We start from the raw sequence: 21,102 nt of genomic DNA on the forward strand, positions 1-21,102 counted from the left end.
GTTATTCCAAGTTCAAGTAGAACGTTAGAGAACTTTTATTTTACTAAAGAGATGGAGCAGATTTTTGATATTTGATCAATCCTTACCTGCAGGCACCACAACTTTCTTTTTAAGCTTGTTAGATTCACTATAAAAGTTTCAGGGGCAGATTTATGGAAGGTATGTATGTTTTACATAAAAGGCTGTCTGACCCTTTAGAAATTATTCAGCTTTCTAATTTTTTATTTCCTGAAAACTAAAGATTTAACCCAATTGGTTGTAAGGAGCAACACCTCTGCAATTGTTACAAATTTTACTCCAATTTTCATAAATCGGCCTCACTGAGTAGTGTTGACATAAACTGTTCTTTTTGCATTCGTGTTTTATTTTATGTGTGCTATATCAGATAACATATAAGACATTGCTTTAGGGTTTTAAGAATGCCTAATGCTGGTTATGCTGTACAGCATACATATAACAGTGACTGCTTGCCATTGCCGGATCTTCATTCACTTTTTAAATCTTTCATGTTCTACAAAAGTACTTGGTGACTATAATAACTAGCAGATGTTGCTTTCTGCTGTAAATGCTCATTAAAGCATGTCAGGCATGACTGGCAAAGATACTGTGTCTGGATAACTTTTTGCTGCATAGAACTTGGTGAGATTATTAAATAATAATCTAATAATAATAATGCAATATGACTTTTACAGACAAAACACAAATAGTTTATAGACCTCCAGTGGACATACATACTCTTTATTTCACACTGTGCTTTTGCAGCATAATATATAACTGTAAGGTTTACTATGCAAAAGCAACTAAGGCTGAAATGGCAAATTCAGCAACCAAATGCAAATTTAATTTTTTATGGTCACTTTAGTTAAATAGTTTTTAATTACTAGAGGTTGTGTTACTGTGTGTTTTCATTGCTCTTAGCACTGATGTTAGTAAGCTGATGGAGTGACATTTTGTCCACTGTTAAAAATGAGGTTGAATTCTTTTTTTGAGGTAGTCAATTTGATTACTAGACTGCTTGCTACTGTAACTTTTACAGACCATTTAAATTTGAAGCGGAAAATATAACTATTGGAATAAAATCTCTTGAAACAAGGCGTCAGTTGTAACTGTTTGATTTAGGCTATTAGCTTAATTTAATTTCATGCAATATATAACACCTTTTTCCTGTAAGTAGGCTGATTTGTTTTTCATTTGATTTAATCAGTTTAGGAAAACTGATCTCCTAAAATCTGTGTTTATTCTACACTGATTAGTTTATTAAGAACTAGAAGCTATAACATTCCAATTTACCTTTCAGACACTTGAGTCGCTGAATAGTGGCAAACCTTTTCTGCAGTCATTTTATGTGGATCTACAAGGTGTGATTAAAACTCTACGCTATTATGCTGGCTGGGCAGACAAGATACATGGCATGACTATACCTGCAGGTAGGTAACATCATATTGCATTTTCCCTACAAAACTATATGTACTTGGCTTATGTGAATGGCACACATTTGTATGTCAGGTAACCGGCATAGCAAAAAACAGTTTGGGTATATGGACATATATCCGTCTTCTACCTATCACACAATATTTTTGACACAGAGAAAGACAAAATTAATCTCACTGGACATCTGTAGCCAATTTTATCTTTCTAATCAGGCCAGTTGTCTAGTATAAATGTTTCCATACTGTCCTTTTTATAATTATGCAATGAATAGCTGGACAAACATGGGATGTGCCCACCATCAGCCTCATTGCATGTAATTGGTGCCTCTTTAGTACAGAATGATTCAGACACTGGGATTCGTTGCTGCAGAGCTAATACTTCGTTTTGTTTTTTTCATTCAAAACAAGTCTTTAATTTCTGATGGTTTTCAGGTTTACAGTTTATCGATTTAAACTGGAAGGGGGTAAACTGACAAACTACCCCTGAGGAATCCTTACAATAATCTTTGGTCTTGGGGAGCCCTTGGTAAAGTTTATTGGCAGTCAGTGTGGGGGGGGGCTCTACTAAATTGATTGCCATTAGAAAGAATAAACTCTTTACAGCAGTGGGTAGAATATCTTTTAAAATAGACAACTAAAACCATCATTGCAGTCATGCCGGCTTTATAAAATGATGTTGGCCCCAGAACTATGCCTTCATCAAATTGGGGATCAGTCAGCCACAGTTAAACATCTAGTAACAACTAGAGCAGGGTTTTTCAACATGGGGGTCCTCTTGAAATAATTTTCAGGGAACCCCTGCTATAATTACTATGTTCACAGCTCACCGTACATTAGTTTGGTGGTGACTAGGAAAAATGCCTTCTACATTGCTGGTCAGTGGGGAAAAAATGTCACCCTTGCAGATAGCAAAAAAGTTCAACTGACTGGAGTGTCATAAACTGCTCATTGCTCAAGGAACCCCTAACAACTTCTGGAGGAACCCTGGGTTTCCACAGAACTCTGATGGATTTTACGCAAGATACACCCAACATTTATCAAAGATTTTTTTTTTTTTTTTTTTGCTGCCCAGGTGTCATCACTGGAAAATCTCCAAAACTCAAATTGGCGTTGCTTGCTGCCCAACTAAGCAAGAAATGTCCTTTAGAGACATTTGCATTCTGATAATTCTGACCTTGGCATGTTGTCACCAGCAGAAAAGCCACCAGTGTAAATTACCTTGTCTTAAAACTTTAGTTACATCCTTGTGTTTTACCTACCTATAGAGAGCTGATACTACTTTAAAACACGCAAACTCTTATCTCTAAATGTCTATTAAAATAATCAAACATGCTGGTTCCAGTTAAAATGTATTGAGGATGCATTTTAATTTTCTGTAGCCACTGGCGCCACAGAATTATGATGCTGAGACAGTTCACTTCTTCAACCACCATTCTCCGTTTTCTGTTTTGTGCATGACGAAAATAATGTGCTTCAAAGAATAATGTGAAACATTCATTTAAAAGTCACTGAGACAAATACACTGGTTTAGGTTGTTTTTCGAAGATAAAATCACAATGCAGGCATACTAAATTTTCAGCTATGGTTAAAACCGGAAAAGACAATAAAACCAAGAAAGTGAATCCGTAACATGTGAAGCCTGATTAGTGTCATAGATAAGACCAAGACAACATAGACATCACATTGACTGACTTTTCTGCTGTCAACTGGCAATTTTTGCACATTGTCCAAAGACTTGGTTATTCATAGTGGCCGTATGATAAAACAATGTATGGTCAGAGGTTCCTTTGAGTCCACAGCTATTGGTAGTGATAGCTTATGGATCTTTCTGCAATATTGAAACTAAAACCTACCACCATCTCTGGCTGCCTACTTGTCTTTGAAGCCCCTTATTATGCTAAGAGAAGGTTTGAAAAGTAGTAAGGAATAGGCATACCTTTTGCATTGAAAGTGCCAAAGTTGCATCTTTGGATCCACTGATTGTTATTTATCGAGATATTTACTGTCCTTTATTAATGCTCTCTGAGCTTTCATGTTTGTTACAGGGTAATTTAAGGTTCTTTAAAAAATTTTTTCACTTTCTTGTAGAAAATGTATATATTGATTATACATGAAGCGAAACAGATGCAAAGTTCTGCAAAAAGCATTCCCAGCAGGGAAGTGCTCTAGTGGCATCGTCATCTATGATGATCACAATCTGTAAAATGTTGTGCCAAATAATGTCACTGTTGAGAAAAGAATATCTTGCAGTCATTGCACCGAATAAATATTTTCTCCTCCACCCACCAGAATATCTTGCAGTCATTGCACCGGATAAATATTTTCTCCTCCACCCACCACCTGCTGTAACTGTTATATAAAATATGTCAGGAACTCTGAGGAAAAATGATATGGGAGGGTGGAGGCACAACTGGCAACAAATATATACATTTTAACTGTGTTCATAACAAAATAATTTTTTTAGATATATTTGTTTACTGGCACTGAAATTAAAAATGAGAACTGACTTGCCAGCAGCTTTATTTGGTTACCCTAATAGACTTATTCAGGAAGAACAGTCCGTATTCATAACTTTGGTAGTGACATTTGGTTGATATAGACTGCTACAGTCATTGGTCTTCTCCTTTGTTCAACACCCTTGTGTGCCCTGGGAGTGCAATCAGGGTGGTTCTTACACTCCAGTTCCAGTGATATATTGAAAAACAAACCTACCAATAACACCAGTAAACAGAATCTGCTTTTATTTACCATTACCTAACATGTTGGCAAAAATCATCAAGTGAACCTGTGGCATTATTCCATCATGGAGGTACTTGGAAGCCCAGTGTGCAGCCTTGACTTTGGATCATGAGACATTCCCAGGTTCCAAATATCAAGATTTTGACAAACACGGTTGCTTTCAAGCAGTCATTCGGTACCTGAATTTTACTTGTGTTAATGATCAACTTTATTGGACTAGAAAGGTAGACCTTTAGGCACTGGAACACCAAATGGCTATTAGATGGTACCAGTCAGTCTGAACATCTTTTATCATACACGTCATATGAATACAATAATACATAAACAATATGGTTATCTGAATTCTGTTATTTGAGAGATCGGAGTGGCTCGTCGGGTGGAACACTGGTATTCTGGTCTTCTTTCTATGCCAAACATGCATTATTAACAATAAATATATATATGTCTATACTATGTTTGATGTATGTGAAATTGCCTATACTTTTCTTTTTTTATTGCCATTGAATTAATTGTAACAACATGTTTTCAGATGGAGATTATTTTACATTTACAAGGCAGGAACCAATTGGCGTTTGTGGACAGATCATCCCGGTGAGTATCGCAGGGTTTTATTTTCATTGAGTGACTTTCCTTGCAGTTTGCACACAACATGGGGTTTTGCAGCTGTGCATTTCTGTTAAGCAAGAGGAGAGAAAAAAAATCCTCAGCTTCTATTGGCATATTTTTTATCAGCCTCCCTACAGCTGCTTATTTAAACAGGTTAATGGGGATTTAACTCTGTAACTTGGAGAGCTGTTCCCAAGCACTGGGATTCTTATGGCTCTAGGAATAAAATGAAAATAAATACATTGACTGTTTATGGTGAAATAGATCCTGGAACTGTTAGTGTGTATGCATGTGCTTGTACCTTCATGTATGTCATGTAATGTGTGCCTGGCAGGTATGCATGTTTTTATTTCATAGACCTATTTCTTATATATTCATTTTTATCACATACCAGATGAAACTGCATTCACTCTGTAGCAGTATAGCAGTTACTACATATCCCATAGCTGTAGACAGCAGTGTGGTCTTACTACAAATGCTGTTGCATTGTTCTTTTTCCTACAGATCCTTCATATTCTTTTGCTATTTACAGAATATTTTCAGGCATGTTCCTTTTGTAAAAAGTCTTTGGAAGGTTGATCAGTTCCTCCCCTCCCTCTTTATTATAGACATTACCCTCCGAGATTAGACAGTCCAATTAACTTAAGGTCCATAATCAAAAACAGACTGATCTAGTATATAGAAATTACTGTGCCATTGTGCCAGTGGAACATTTAAGATCTATACAATTTTCCCCTTAACACACCCATGGAAAATTCTTGTGGCAGGAATGCATGTATGGTTGCAATATCAAAGCAAGCATGAACACTGGCTTTTATGGTAAACATTTTCCTTATTCCCGTAGTTTCCTGAGAATATTGCCTTTCCTCCATCACATTTGTTTTGATACCACAGTAAGGTTTTCTAAAGCCCTTACTCATTTACAAAAGGTGGGCAGAAATAACATGAACAACCTGCACTCATAAGTAAAGACTCCAAGCCTATCGTTTTACTCTTCAGATTGCACCCAGCTATGACTAAGAGCACGGCGATGGAGGTGAGCTGAGGGTGACGCACACAACCAAACCTCTAATCCTCTTCCATTCTTTCTGGTCTCGCCTTCATGAGCTTTGAAAGGCATGGCTGACTTTGTATGAAAGAAATCATCATACATAATCTAAAAGCCTAAAGCATACCCACTAAAGCATTCATTGTAGGTGTATCTGTAGCTGAATTTGGGTTAGCAGAGCTTTCATTATCCGTACAATATTTCTAAATTAGGAACTAAATGGACATCAATAAAAGTAGTTTAAAATCTTGATGTTTTTTAAAACAAGGGTGGCATGGCCATCTTTTTCCACCAATGTTAAAAATAGCTATAACACATTTTCCACATTCTTTAATGTAGTCACTCATTTTCCCTTAAGTCAGCAGTAGTATTTGGCAAGGAGCTTGGCCTTTGCCTAATGCTTACTTGGAGATCTGGCATCTAAAATCTTCTAAATGGAAGCTGCCCACATCAGTTTTAAATACAACTTTTTAATGGAATTTTTTTTTATAAATACATAAATTGTTTAATATCTGATCTTATAAACATTTGTGTGTTATAAGTAAATTAGGTGTTTGGTGAAATGAAACCATTAGTTTGTTTTCTAGTAATTCTTTGAAACGATTGCAAAATATAGGGGCAGTTGATACTAAGTTAAGCATTATATTAAGGTGTTTTTTTTTTTTTTCTTCTTGTACTTTTATTTTCAAAATGCTTTCAGATCAAATTAAAATGTTGTGGTCTAGTTCAAGGTGTCCTAAGATCCAGTTCAGTTGTGTTTTATGAATTTTTTTTTTTTTTTTTTTTTTTTTTTTTTTTTTTTTATTAATTTTAAAGGTTGTAGGGAAGAGTTAGAGCAATAGAAAAATGATGGCACAAGGACACAAATAAAATTCAAGGGGCCACGTACTAGCCAGAGCAGATAGAACTAATGACTAACAGTTACTTTATTTAAGTAAAAAGAAATTCTAATTGCCTCTTTAAAGGTAATGCTGATCTTCCAGAAACAAAACCTGTTTTCATTTCTATATGGTATTATAAGTGGTGATCAGGTTTCTAAAAGCAAAGAACAAAATGGGGAAGAAAACTTTTCTGTACTACTACTTCTGTCCTGATTGCACCTAATTTGGTAGATATGGTCAACATGGTTTCACCTTACTCGCCAACAGATTTTGAATGAACATTCCCTTTGCTAGATGGACAGCCTCTATGTATTTAGTATATTGACTACATTGTTTTAATTATTTTGCAGTGGAACTTTCCCTTGTTGATGTTTGCATGGAAGGTGGCACCAGCTCTCTGTTGTGGGAATACGGTGGTGATTAAACCGGCTGAACAAACGCCACTCACTGCACTTTATATGGGAGCGCTCATCAAAGAGGTAAAGAGAGAAAAAATACAGCCGTTAGGATATTATAGCAAATTCTAAAGCTTTAAATTAAACATGCAGACACTTTTCACACACCATTTTCCCCTTCAATTTTATTTTATTAGGCTGGGTTTCCACCAGGAGTTGTGAATATTGTGCCAGGATATGGGCCAACTGCAGGCGCAGCAATAACTTCCCACCCTGGCATAGATAAAATTGCATTCACCGGCTCTACAGAGGTATGTACATTTTCTGTATGTAAAGGATGATAGTTTTTTCTTGTCTCAGCTATTTTCTAAATGGATGGTCTAGCTTCCTGCATGGAGTGTGAATTTATTTTCTTTGAAACCATAGTAAATCGTCACATATGGGAACTCCTACATTATTTTAAATGCTTAAACTAGGGGATTGTAGGTTTTGGCTGAGGCAGAATTATATGTTTATGCTGGATCTTTTTCAGTACCAGTCTTAGACAACCACCTTTAATCATTTACTCAATAATTTACTATTTTTCACAATTTACTGAAAACACCATGGCACTAACTAATACAGTCATTGCATGGCTCATTTATACAAGTATTATTGTCAAGTGCACTGTTTTTACAGAAGCTGCTAAGCGGCTTTGATATTCCATATGTATTTAAGTTGCTTGATTTGCTTTTTACTTGCTCAAGCAGTTAAGGTGGCCATATATTGTTGGTTGAACCGGAATAAATGTTATATTTAATCATTTAAAAAAAAATCTAATGTAAATCTATTACAAACTAGGGCTTTTCTGATCAATGTTCAACCAATATATTGGCCAAGCAGTAATGGGAATACCTATTCTTTTGTCCATTGAATGCCTTTGCAGTATGCCTACCACCAATCCTCCTAATTGCTAATTTGTATTATCAGAGCGTGCTCCCTACCAACCAACAGCCAACGGGAGCCCAAACCACCTTTTATGTTGCTTATGTACATAAGCCTTTAAAGTGGGCTTCAACCCTAAAGCAAAGATTTGCTGGATCATACCTACCATCTGAAAATGGTTACTGTAACTACAGTCCTCTGAAAATTGTACTTTTTGTCTTGAATTCATCTGAAAACTAGCATTTTATGTGAGGGTACCTAGGCACTCCTGTGCCCACAGCCTTATAAATAGGGTGAGATCTAAGTCACCACTGCCTCTTGACGCTCAACATGTTTAATTAGATTTAGTTATGCCAGTGTATTATTCAATAAAGAAGCAAAGCCCTGCTTCTACCAGGAACAGACATGGTGCACTGCAAGGCATGCTAAGCTTTTTATGTGAAAGAGTTCAGCACCAGTAAGACCACAGGCTGAAGGTCCTTTTTAAGGGGCCATACATTTGCAAGTTAATATAATTAATACATTGTATTTACAAAGCACCAATATATTGTGCAATGATTTACAAGGTTCATGCTTGTCCAATAGGGTCCTTTTGGACCCTTTGTGTACAACCTATGATTATATAGCAAATTGCTGTTGTGTGGCAAGGGGGAGGCAAATTGCACTGTGAGCAACCAGGTTTGCATGGGGCTGCAGCACTGGTGCATACCTTCAATCAACATCTTTGAAGGCAAAAGGGACTTGTCACTTTTGTGAACCACAATGCAATTTGCTGCGGGTAGGTATGTGCAAAAACCAATTCCCAACCTTTCCAATGCACAAGTGGAAGAGGTTGGGATCACAGTTAAGCTCGCAGCAGAACACTCCCGCTTACCACGGGTCTGAAATAGTCCGAACTGTCCCTCAAATGGACTTGCAAACTACATGTAGCAGGTAAATGGCTACACTGTGTGTCATGGTTGGGATAGTAAATTAGTTTGCATAGTGACTGCATTAAGCTAAAACCCACTTCTTTAAAGTGTTGCAGAATAAAACTTTGGCTGTCATTAGGAAGAACTATCGTGCCAACATATGTCTCTGTTCTGCTTTGAAGCCACAAAGCACAACACTTTTAACAATTCATAATTCTCTCTGACCAGTGTCCAAAAAAAGTATTGTTTTGGTTAAAAGTTTAATTGTAAAGCAATTATTGGTGTCAAGACTAGAGACCACAGTTCCTTCATAACAGAATATTTGGTTTCAGCTGAAACTAGTTAAGAGGGTTTAAAGATCAAAAGCTGTCATAGTTTTTTAGAGGGAAGCTTCTTAGCTAGTAATACAACAGGCTTTGTAATAGGAAGTGGCAAGCAACACTAATATGAGAGAAGGGGTCTCTTAAGATGCTAAGCAAGAACAGATGGGAGTTTTAAATGCAAGGCTAACATAAACTGTTCCATATTCCAGATTTCCTGTGACAGTGGTCAACATTATCACATCTTAAATACACCCACTGTAATAACAATTTGTAAACACAGGACTTTATTTTCAATTAATAAAAAAATGATTTGCGGAAAAGAAAACTGTCCCCCTTTGTCATGACAGGTTTATTTCTCACTGAGCAACTGTCAGATTAAAGCCGCAGCTTGTAAATTCCAGAGCTACAAAGTCCTCCATGTACCTGGTTTTTAGAGATGTCATTTCTATAGCTTAGCAAATCATATTGGCCAAAAGACAACGGAATTCAGCTTTAACTGCTTGAAGCTTAAACTAATCTGAAGTTTCCATGCTTTGTTTTCCAAGGATTGTAAGAGATTATGAAACTCATTGCCTGGAAGATAGTTAATTGTTTGTTTTTTTTTCAAGGACTTTACTGATTAGCTTTATGGACCAGTATGCATTGCCATTTCATGGTTTTATATTAAAACAGACAGCTGTATCTATATATACAACTTAAAATGTATATCAGGTTTATTTTGTATCCTAGCGCTGCTCTACTTATGTCTTAATGAAGAAAGATTCATCCAAGGCAAGGCTTTCTTCTTACCCGTGACAACTATACTAAGTGTTAACCAAAGCAGCAGTGGTCCAAGCATGTGTAGTTTTTTTTTTTTTTCTTCTTCTTTTGAGTCTCTCAAAGATAGTAATTGTAAAAATTCTCTAGTAAGTAACAATTGTAGCAGTATTGGAGAATCGCTTGTAAAAATATCAAGGTCTTGTATATAGTGTTACTGGTCCCGGGATCCATACAGATATGATTTTAAGGGCAAGTGGTAATGTTGGTGAAGAGTATGGAGGCACCAATTTAACATCACATTCCTAAATGAAAACATATTTAACATAACCTCTAGTTAATCTCCTGGTTCCCTAATCCTGCCCAAAAACAGAATGTACAGAAAGTTTACAGGGAACATTTTTGCTAGTTGTCTGCATTTTAACTTCATGTAATAAAGCCAAGGTTGGTACTAGGCAGCTATAACAAATAAAAGGTAAAAGTTCAACTTGCAAATTAAATGGCTGTAATAAAAAAGCAGTTTTTGATATATAAAATTACAATTTGCTTTCACAGCACAAAACTAAAAAGGCAATTGGTGATTTAGATACAAAAGTTTATGCAGACACTGTTAAACCTATTTTTACATTCTGTTATGCTTGGCCATGTGTTTTCTTTATACAAACCATGATCTCATCATTACTCAACTAGATACAAGTGAAGCCATCAAAGTGCACTACAGGAGAATTGCAAGTGTTTAATGCCAAACAAATGTTTGTAGCAAACAGCTGTATTACCACTGATTCTAATTTACTCAGCAGGATTTCCCTTTCATTTCTTAAGTGAGATTAATGTCATGTATAGTATATACAGAGCTTCTGACCTCTGGCTAAATAATGAGTTCTTAACTCTATTGTGCAATGCTTTGGGTAGCTAATGAGCCAGAAGCAGGATGCATTAAAAATCGGGCTTAACCTCCAGTAGACGCATGTGGTGCACTTACTGGTCCTACAGTCGTAGTTTGTTGTAACTGTTGTATAGACTTGTGTACCAAAAAACAAAGTAACTTCTCAAAACAGCACAGTTCAAGGGTATTCCTAAGAGTGTGAAAGACCTGATGCCCTTTTGGCTGGAGAAGAAAAAAATTAGCAAAATGATGAGTGTTGACAAATTGCCCTAACAGTGAGGGGTTAAATGTAATTCTTGCATTATACATGCTTTTCTGCATAAAGAGTTGTTTTAATATAGTCAGTGACTACTTGGCAACATGCAACTGTTAAGCAACCTATGTATAACCTAAAAAATATGTAAAACCTAAATGGTGAAAAAAGTAAAGGGGATAAGTAGTAACTAATGTACTTTTAATGATCAGGAGTTCAGTAGAGTATAAAATATACAACATTTATACTAAGTGTAGGGTTCAAGAATATGTAATGAGTGCAGGGTTGTAAAACATGATTTCAAGGCTCTGGCATGCAATCCACATCAATCGCAGGGCTCGGTAGAACACAAGTCATGATGCACGGAATGCAGGAAGCAAAAGTGTATATGTGAAGAATAAAGGGCTCAGGAGTTAATAAGCCTCCAAAAAAGATCTTCTCCTTAGTACCCGCCAGCACAGTACAGATCTTACTGTTCCTAAAATAAATTCAGCCCAACAAACCTCAGATTCGGGGAGCAGTGTTTGAGTGAGAAGAGATTCTTGCCTTAGCGGTGTTTAGTGCTCAAGGAGGCTCTGGTCACTCAACTGCTCCTGTCTTTTATTTATGTTCTGACAATGGGCACATGTGGCCGCTACATTGTCTAGTGAAATGTGCAAGCAGCTTTTGTGTGTCCCACTGTAAAACAAATTCAGGGTTCTCATTTTAAGTTGGCTATAAATTTACCTTGTTTGACCAATTAGGTTACTGTTGGTTATTTAGGTTATGAAAGTAATCTTATAATATAAGGGTATTAAAAGACATAATTTTTCAAGCTGTTGTTTGATAGCCGTTTTAACATTGGTATTGGTTCATATTGTGACAATAACCAGTGTATGGTTCAAAGAAAGCTGTAATAATTAGTGATATTGGTCTAATATGTTCACTTTTCTATATAATAAATACTTTACTATCCGTTGTGCATATGCTTTTCATAGCTCTGTTTTTTTCTAAATGTAATATACATCCATTAGTTGACTTCATGGTTTTTTAAATTACTTCTGTTAATAAAGTCAAAATATTTCTATGAGCAGAGCATATATGAAATAGATTTATGTGAAGGGAAGAAAATAAAATGCAGGATATCATAACCCCTTACTGAGCAATTTCATATTATGGGCCTAAGGAAAACCCTGGTAAAAGAATCTAATTTCATGTAAGAAATGGAACCATACCTGGTACAATTATCTCCTAATCCTCATAGCTGGGACTGGAAGTAAGGCTTTTACATGTCCTGTTTAATTTCTTTCTATTCATTTACTAAAATAAAATATAGTAAGATGAAAGAGACAAACCAGTACCACGTAAAATACTATGTATTGCTACCACCATATGCTACATACTCAAACAATAATATATGTATTTATTTAAATTAAGTATTATGCAATATATGAATTAAAGTAGATTTAAAATGTTTTTTAGTGTTATATAATTTATTTTTATGAAATGTTTGTGCATTTTATACTGTTTTATATAGCGATTTATAGTCCTTTCCTTCCAGAAAAGGTCAATCAACAAATTCAAATAGATAGCTTGCAGTCTGGTGTTTCCTGTAAATTAAAGTGGGTATCATTCCTCATAATTTTTTTTATTTATTTTTTTTTTTTTCCCTCCATGCCAAATTTAGATAGTAGTTTTTTATTTCTTCCAAAAACTTTCAGTCAGGTTAATTAGTTTCTCCACCCCTAAAACATTGACCTAAGACTATGGTAGGGACAATAAATTGAGCCCCTTTGAGGGACTAGTAGTAACATGACTATGGGCTTTGTACAGCGCTGCATAATATGATGGTGCTATATAAATACTGTGTATTAATAATGTAAACCTGTCCCAGTGACATATCTAGACATGCTAGATGAACGATTTTTAAAATTAGCAATTCAACAAGTGGTTTTTTTTTTGTATTTTTGTACTAGGTTGGCAAACAGATCCAAGAAGCGGCAGGAAGGAGCAATCTGAAAAGAGTGACTCTTGAATTAGGAGGAAAGAGCCCTAACATTATTTTTGCAGATGCAGATCGTAAGTAGATATTTAGTGGAGACAGCTCATACTGGGGTGGGCCTAAATGTTTAGGATCTAAAGCAGTTAAATATATTATTGTATTACTTTCATGATACAGGAAATAAGGCAGGTAACCTCTGTTGCTGTATGGTTATCATTCCTTAAACATCTTTTCATCTATTATCCATTGTCCTCTTTCTGATGCATAGTGGTCATTCTATCAGCACTTTTCCATGTTTTGTAAACTTAGTGACTGCTTTATTAGGATATCTTTTTAGTATTCAGCCATGTCTGACACAACAATCAATGGTTAAAGATAAAAGATCAAGATCAAGTCGCATATCCTTTCGATTATGTTTAACAAAACTGAACCTTTCAAAAGCGGTCACCAGGTATTTGGTGTTACAATTGCAGGCTGTGTTGCTGCTGCAATGCAGGTTGAGGTTTCTGCGTTGGTGTTTGGATGGTCATTGTTTATCCTAAACCATATCTTTATGTATCGAGTTTTAGTGGCCACCATACATTTTGGGGGATTGAGTAGCTATTCAGCTGTCTAACTGCAGATCTGGCCAGAGTTTAAATTTGTTCCTAAACTCCATTAATGAGCAGATAACTCTATCCTCTGAACCTGTAGTGTAGACTGAAAAATAGGCAACTTTGGTGTTTCTTTCACAAAGCAACTTTATATTTCTGAACCCCTTTGATTTATATTTCTGTCTTTCAGTGGACTATGCTGTGGAACAGGCACACCAAGGTGTCTTCTTCAACCAAGGACAATGCTGCACTGCAGGCTCCCGAACATTTGTTGAAGACTCAATTTATGATGAATTTGTCCGGAAAAGTGTTGAACTTGCAAAGAGGAGGGTAGTTGGTAGCCCTTTTGATCCAACTACAGAACAAGGCCCACAGGTATTAGGAAAATCATAAAACAGCAGCTTGCAGCAAGTATAAATATATTACTCCTTGTAATAAATATAAGACTCCTTATTCTATGACAGGCATTGATTGTAGCCTGATGATAAAATTTATATATATTACTAGATATCATATTTTAGAAGTCTTCACTGACTATAAAAATGTAAGCTTGTAACCAACCAATAAAAGTCTATTATTAAATATGTGGGTCAATTAAGATCTGACATGGATTAAGCTGATTCACAGGTAGTGGATACTGGCAAATACCCCAAGACCACCCCAGATCTGGGGCTGGGGGATATCAGACCCGTGTGAACACACAAGCCTTCTGCTAAGGTGATACCAACCCACATACTTTTCAGCAATGAATGGGCATGTGTGGGTGTTATTTGTCTTTTATATGTGTAAGGTTGCCTAATCCATTTACTGTATAGTAGAAGTTTACTATTACTTCAGTGAGGACTAGGGAAAGGTAATAAGCTGTTTCCCTTAAATTCTAATGCCTTCTATGAGGTGATTAGCATCCCTCTTCATCATTTTGGCTGGCATATTTTTTTTTTTTATTTTTTTTGACCCTTCTTAAACACCAATGCATTTCTGGAGTGAATAAAGACAGTTGGTATAGCCTGGTGTTGACCAAGACTTGTTAACACAAAATGCCTTTTTTTGTTTTTTTTTGTTTTTCTACAGCCTTCTATTAATGAGATATATATTTTTCTTTCAGACGGATAAGAAGCAATACAATAAAATCTTGGAACTGATTCAGAATGGCATTGCGGAAGGTGCAAAATTAGAATGTGGTGGCAAACCATTGGGAAGGAAAGGACTCTTCATAGAGCCAACCGTCTTTTCCAATGTGATGGATGACATGAGAATCGCTAAAGAGGAGGTAAAGATTGACAACTCACAAGAATAGCAATGCATGCATTTCTGGGATCCCATATCTTCTGAATTGTCACTAGAGCAGTGTTTTTTCAACCAGGGTTGCTAGGGGATCCTTGAATGATGAGCAATTTGTGTCAGATTTACTTACACTGATGGTGATTTGGCCATTTGTAAGAGTGTCTTTTTTTTTTTTTTTTTTTTGACAGTTGGTCCTTTTGACCAACAGGCTAATATACTGTGCGCTACAGATAGTAATTATTGAAATGGATTCCTGAAGATCTTAAGCTATTTAAATTGTTCCCCCATGTTAAAAAGGTGAAGAAACACTGCTCTAGCAGATCCAAAATTGTTTTTTATTCATTCTTTTTTTTGTTTGCTTTTCTAAACAAGAAATGTACATTGTAAAAGTATTCTTTAAACAAAAACACTTTCTTTCAGATTTTTGGGCCCGTCCAACAAATACTAAGGTTTAAAACAATGGAGGAAGCAATAGAAAGAGCCAACAATTCAGACTTTGGACTGGTTGCAGCTGTATTCACCAATGACATTAACAAAGCCCTTACCGTGTCTTCTGCAATGCAGGCTGGAACAGTGTGGTAAGAAAAACAGATTTTTTTTTTTTCCCCAGATTTTATATAGTTCTGTTTTCATTGTAATTGTACATTATAGTTTCAAAATCAAACCTTCCAAAAATATTAAACATCATTTAGGTTTAAATTATTATAAATATTATTTCAAGCTATTGAAAATCTTAAATACTTTTATTTATAATAACTTTGCAATTTTACAGTATTGTGCTTTTTAACATGTATTCTTTTAAAAAAAAATAAAAGCCATATTGGTATATTCTGCCTCTGGGCATTTCTTTAAATACAGATCAATATGACCCTGTCTAAGTTCATGAAAATACTTTATTAGCAATGAAGCCTAATTAAAACACAAATGACGTCAGCTTTACTTATTAGCTTCACAACAATTTATGCCGCTTATATAGCCCAAGGAGCTATATAACAACAACCATAAACTGAATTTTATAGTTAATGTGCAAAGAAATTTTAGCAGAACCTCAAAATGAAAAATGGAGCCCCTTGAAACTGTAAGGATCATACTCCGCTCTCCTAAAAGGAATTAACAATGAACTTAGGTCCTAGTTATCTCTGAGGACTATAGAACCTTTTTCCTCTATATGTTGGAGAAGAACAGGCTTCAGTAATACTCACAACTATTGCAGTTGCTGGAAATTCTATGCTCATTATTTGGCTTCTTTCTTTTCTTCCTCGTTTCATTCGTCAGTAATCTTGATCAGCTGGGCAGGGAAGTCCCGGCACTTGTAGAGGAAGCCAGTTGCATCATGGCAATCAAAAGTGAACTGCTCAGCAAATTTTGACAGCTGGGATGGCGATCGGGCAAGTAGGAATTTTGCAGAAGGGGACATCACCTGTCCCTTTCTGCATTAAAGCCCTGTCTGATGCCAAATTTTTAAATTGGAACTTGAGGTAAAATACTTGTGTATTTGAGCATAGTGTACAATTTTAGAAAATAATTATTTAATAGAATTCAAACACTTGACAAAAGAACACAAATGGCATAAACTGAAGAAGGTAATCAAAGAGAGGAGATCCAAGTATAATGCAATAAACAGAAAAGGTGTCAGAAGGAAGAAAAAAATTAGAAGTCTGATTTGAATAATTGAATCATTGCAGGCCTTGTGATGTTTGTTAGAATTATTGTATTGACAAGGCAAGCATGTACAAAAGGGAGGCCAGCCTTGTATGTGTGAGTTAACACTTTACAAACTTTTAATGGCTACCACTTTATACTCTTCTTAAAGAGTAATATTTAATTCCGGCAGAATTATGACTGTTTACGGTTAGTGCTAAACAATACATCTAGAGCACAGGGAATATTAGCCACTGACAAATTGCAAATTCTATATTTTTTTAATGTGAATTTGTTATTTTCCTCTTTTTTTTGCAGGATAAATTGTTACAATGCTTTAAATGCTCAAAGCCCATTTGGTGGATACAAAATGTCTGGAAATGGAAGAGAAATGTAAGTCTACCTATTGGTTCACAAAGTTCCTTGCATCAAGCCATCATGTTTACATATGAGTTACATGGCTTAACATTTTTAGCAAAGACATGTTTTTTAACATTGTATTTTGCTGCCATGTCGCTCCATAAAAAATAGTTTATTAATGTTTCCTGGGCCCTGATCTTTACAACTATTTTGGGAGTCAAATTTCACATGTCAAAGTTTGACAGTACCTCTTTAATGGGGTATTTAGAAAAATAAATATACAGAGTATATTTCACAAAGTCAAAACTTGTATAAAGAGGCTACAATGGCAGTATCCATTCCCAAACGTAAGCGGCAGATTTAACTTTGGGTCAATTAAGCTAACTTACCCAAGGGCAGCATAGAACACATATGTCCAGTAATATGAGTTTCAATCACACAGATATAACTAAAAATATAAAAACTAAATAACTAAAACCATAAAAAATTTCCTGTCTAGTGGTAACCACAGGGATTTTGCTAACTTCACTAGTCAGAAAATCTACATTTTATGACTTTCTGGTTTAGGCGTCTGTTACCCAAGTGTTACCCAATGGTTTTAGAAAACTTTTTTTTTTTTTTTTTACTTTTACATTGGATTTATTTAGAAGATGTATGAATACTGGAGAATGTATATGTAGTATCATTTTCAAAGTTGTTGTGTCAATGGAAACCTTTATGTTGCAAAATCTTGTATTTGTACCCACTTAATATTAGAGCCATATTGTTTGGCCAGTATGTTGGCACAATTGTTTGGCAAGTCTTGTCAGTCCTACATTTTGCACCAGGCAATCAGAAAGCAATCCAATGATTTTAACATAATCATACGCGAAGGGAATAATTACACATTTCTTTTCTCTTTTCAAGGGGTGAATATGGGCTGCGGGAATACACAGAAGCAAAGACCGTGACCATAAAGATCCCACAGAAGAACTCCTAAGAATTTTTAAAAAGTCAGCATACTACGATAAAGATGACCATTGCTCGCTAAAAGGAACTAAGATGTTGGCACTTCATAACACTTTACTGATGCTGACTGGACCAAAAGTTAGGATGCATCTAGTGACCAGCTTTTTTTTTTTTTTTTTGTAAAAAATCTGCCACACATTCTGTCAAGTTCATTCAGACCACTACTCAGGAACAGAAATCATTATACAATGACCTCTTTATGCTGTTTCTGTATCTACCAGTTAAAATTTGGACAATGTGTAATAGCCAGTCTTAGGTCTTTTAATATACTTTAGTTAATATATAAGGGAGCCAAATTACTGCCATCTACAATAGATGAACTCTGTTTTAAGATATTAATTTTTTTTTTTTTCGCTTATCTGTTTGGTGATAGGTCTTCTAGCTCTTTGATGTATCTAATATATTTGGTATTCTCTGCTAGCATGTTGATCAATGGTCACCTTAAAAATGCAGTCTTCCAGATTTTGCCACTTTTGACTAAGTTTATTCTTATGAGTATTACAATGGTGAGTTTTAAAGCCAGACAACTTATCCTATTTATTATTAAAGTCCTAAACTTTAATGTCATCTAGCCAATATTTTTAAACGGGATTTTAATTTTAAGATTTTTATTACAAATTATGGTTTTAAAATGAATAAGGAGGGCAGGGTTTTCTCTAGTAGTTCTGTTCTTGATTACTTTAAAGGCTCTATGTTGGTCATAGAATTCTAAATGATATATTAAAGCTTCCATTACTGGCTTTATTGCTCAATAAAAAGGACACTAGATAAATCAAGCAGATGTTTCATTTTTTTGGACATTTAAATGTTTACTTGAAAAATGGCTAATAAAATCTGGAAGAGTTCTGTTTTTTTAAGAGGTTCCATTATGCAGCATTGTAGGAAACCCTAAAAAAAAAATGCAGATTTAAATTTGCTGTACTCCTACACACAAATGCTTTTTCTTTGGACTTTGTTTAAAGTTTGTTTTAAAGTTTCTATAGGATGGGTTTTTAGCTTTGTATATATTTTCATTTTATTTTAATAGAGGCAAGGTTAGGTCTCCCTGTTCCTAATCTCTGTGCTCTAAATATGTACTGCATGAGTTTGTGTGTGTGTGTATATAAATATATATGTATTTTATTCCACGTATTTGCATTACACCACTATATAATCTGCCTTTTTCTAGTTTTAGCTGCATGCAGTTATGTGTCACAAAATACTCATTTTGTTCTCTCCATAAAAGGGATTATAAGGATTGGTAGAATGCTGCCTCCCTTCCCTAACGCCTATAATACGTTACATTTGAGAAAGATAAATTGTTAATTTTTTTTTAAAGAACCTGCTGAAGTGTGATAGCCCTATAATATGATATGGTATATCAGTTGCAGTAAAAAAATGTCTGACATCACTAGGGCTATATATGACATCACTGAGGTTGTAAGATTGAATTTACCAATATTTACAAGTCCATGAATATAATATCTAGCCCAGAAATTGGTTCACTAATGATTTTGCATACTTAAAGAATGGCGATTCTAGTAACGAAAATATATATAAAAATGTGATTTGTATCCTTGTCTAAATGCACCATCATAGAGTATTAGACATATGATAGATGCAGTGATGATTCATGCAGTCAGTCCTATGGCACACACACCATTATAGGTTAGCAATAATGTAAAAATCATTTGTAGACCTTTTTTCTTTGGTTAGAACCAATCTGGTTAACTGGAAATGCAATCAGAAGGCCCAGGGGGTATGGTATTTATGGAGGGAAGTTTTCGGATGTTAAATGTATTGGGCTGGGGAAAAAAAACTTTTATGCAAGCCACAACAAGTCCTTGATAGCCATATAATATATTATGAATGCCACACAACATTGCAAAACCATCCTGCATGCTTTTTGCTTGATCGTAATTCATGTATGTACAGCTGTTAAAATGTAAAGGATATTAATATTTTCTATTTTTTTTTTTTTTTTTTTTTTCATTAAAATTCAGTTAACTGAATCTTGGTCTGTCTGTGGTTTCTTGCAACACTTTTAGCCAATGCTTTTTATTTGTTGCAGCAAATGCAGAAACATGTACTCAGCTGTTAAGTGGGTTCTACTAGCTGCTTGCCTTATGGTGAATATTAGGCTGCAGGGCGAGCAACCACAAGTCAATATACTTTGTTTTAAACTTCCTTGTCCTTTGAAATAATTTGCATCATCATGCAGGACAAAACATGTAGGTTTATACTGCACTTGTAGGTCATATATACTCTTCAGCCTCTGCACTGGGGTTATCCTAGTGGGAGATGAAAATGTGGGTTGAGGATCTGCTTTCAAGGTGTAGAAGCCTCCACTTCCAATAGACCACCAAAACTAAATGCCTTCCAGATCATTATAAAAGTTCTATTTGTTGTAATAGCAACACAAGATTAGTATTTAACACTGCAGCATAAATTGTCTGTGAATATGTTAATGGTTCTGAAAAATACATTTGATACAAACATTGATGTTAAAGAAAAAAAAAAAACGCTGTTCTAAAGATTCTTGAACAGACTTACTTGGTAAAAGCCAAAGGTCATACCAACCTGATACTAAGCTAGATAGAATGCCTAAAGTAATTTGGCATTTAAGAAACAGACTGGTACATTCTAGGAAATTTCCTTGTGGTTTTTGGGTGTGGTAGTTACAGTCTAGTGACATGAAATGTTCCATTAGTTAGACTTTCAGAATCTCTGCTAAAAAAAAAAAAAACTAGTGGAAAACCTCAGTGACCATATTGCAGGAGAACTTAGATACTCTGTAAATATGATTAATGGTATAAGAATGTATCCACCAGGAAAACCTTCTTGTGGTTTGCATACCCTAGATCATTTTATTGATTGTTAAAAATCCATGTTTGCAAATGTCACTATTGATATCGGTGTATAGTTGTTGGTAAACTGTTCTGTATTTTATTACTGCAGATATATTTGCATTTGACACTCATTTGTACATGTGGATTTGTAGGAGTCTTTCCTTAAACAATAGTTAGTGTGGCATATTATTGCTCTAGTTCCTAATTTAGGAAAACAAAGAAATGTCAAAATACAAAAGCAGGTGAACTATAGTA

General features: G+C 35.2%; 1 protein-coding gene across 1 annotated transcript in view; it reads left to right on the plus strand.

Annotated features, from left to right (window-relative positions):
* The window catches only part of ALDH1A2 (aldehyde dehydrogenase 1 family member A2), a 31,558-nt gene extending 11,601 nt beyond the window's left edge, over positions 1–19,957 (plus strand). Inside the window, exons 4-13 of the mRNA XM_072402326.1 lie at positions 1,298–1,427; positions 4,699–4,760; positions 7,055–7,183; positions 7,297–7,410; positions 13,108–13,210; positions 13,917–14,101; positions 14,832–14,996; positions 15,431–15,588; positions 16,970–17,044; positions 17,918–19,957. Coding sequence (XP_072258427.1) covers positions 1,298–1,427; positions 4,699–4,760; positions 7,055–7,183; positions 7,297–7,410; positions 13,108–13,210; positions 13,917–14,101; positions 14,832–14,996; positions 15,431–15,588; positions 16,970–17,044; positions 17,918–17,990 — 1,194 coding nt within the window. The 3' untranslated portion in view covers positions 17,991–19,957. The remainder of the gene's footprint in view (positions 1–1,297; positions 1,428–4,698; positions 4,761–7,054; positions 7,184–7,296; positions 7,411–13,107; positions 13,211–13,916; positions 14,102–14,831; positions 14,997–15,430; positions 15,589–16,969; positions 17,045–17,917) is intronic.
* Positions 19,958–21,102: the final 1,145 nt, after the last annotated feature.

This window comes from Pyxicephalus adspersus, chromosome 2 (genome assembly GCF_032062135.1).
Source record: "Pyxicephalus adspersus chromosome 2, UCB_Pads_2.0, whole genome shotgun sequence".
In the NCBI taxonomy this organism is placed as follows: Eukaryota; Metazoa; Chordata; class Amphibia; order Anura; family Pyxicephalidae; genus Pyxicephalus; species Pyxicephalus adspersus.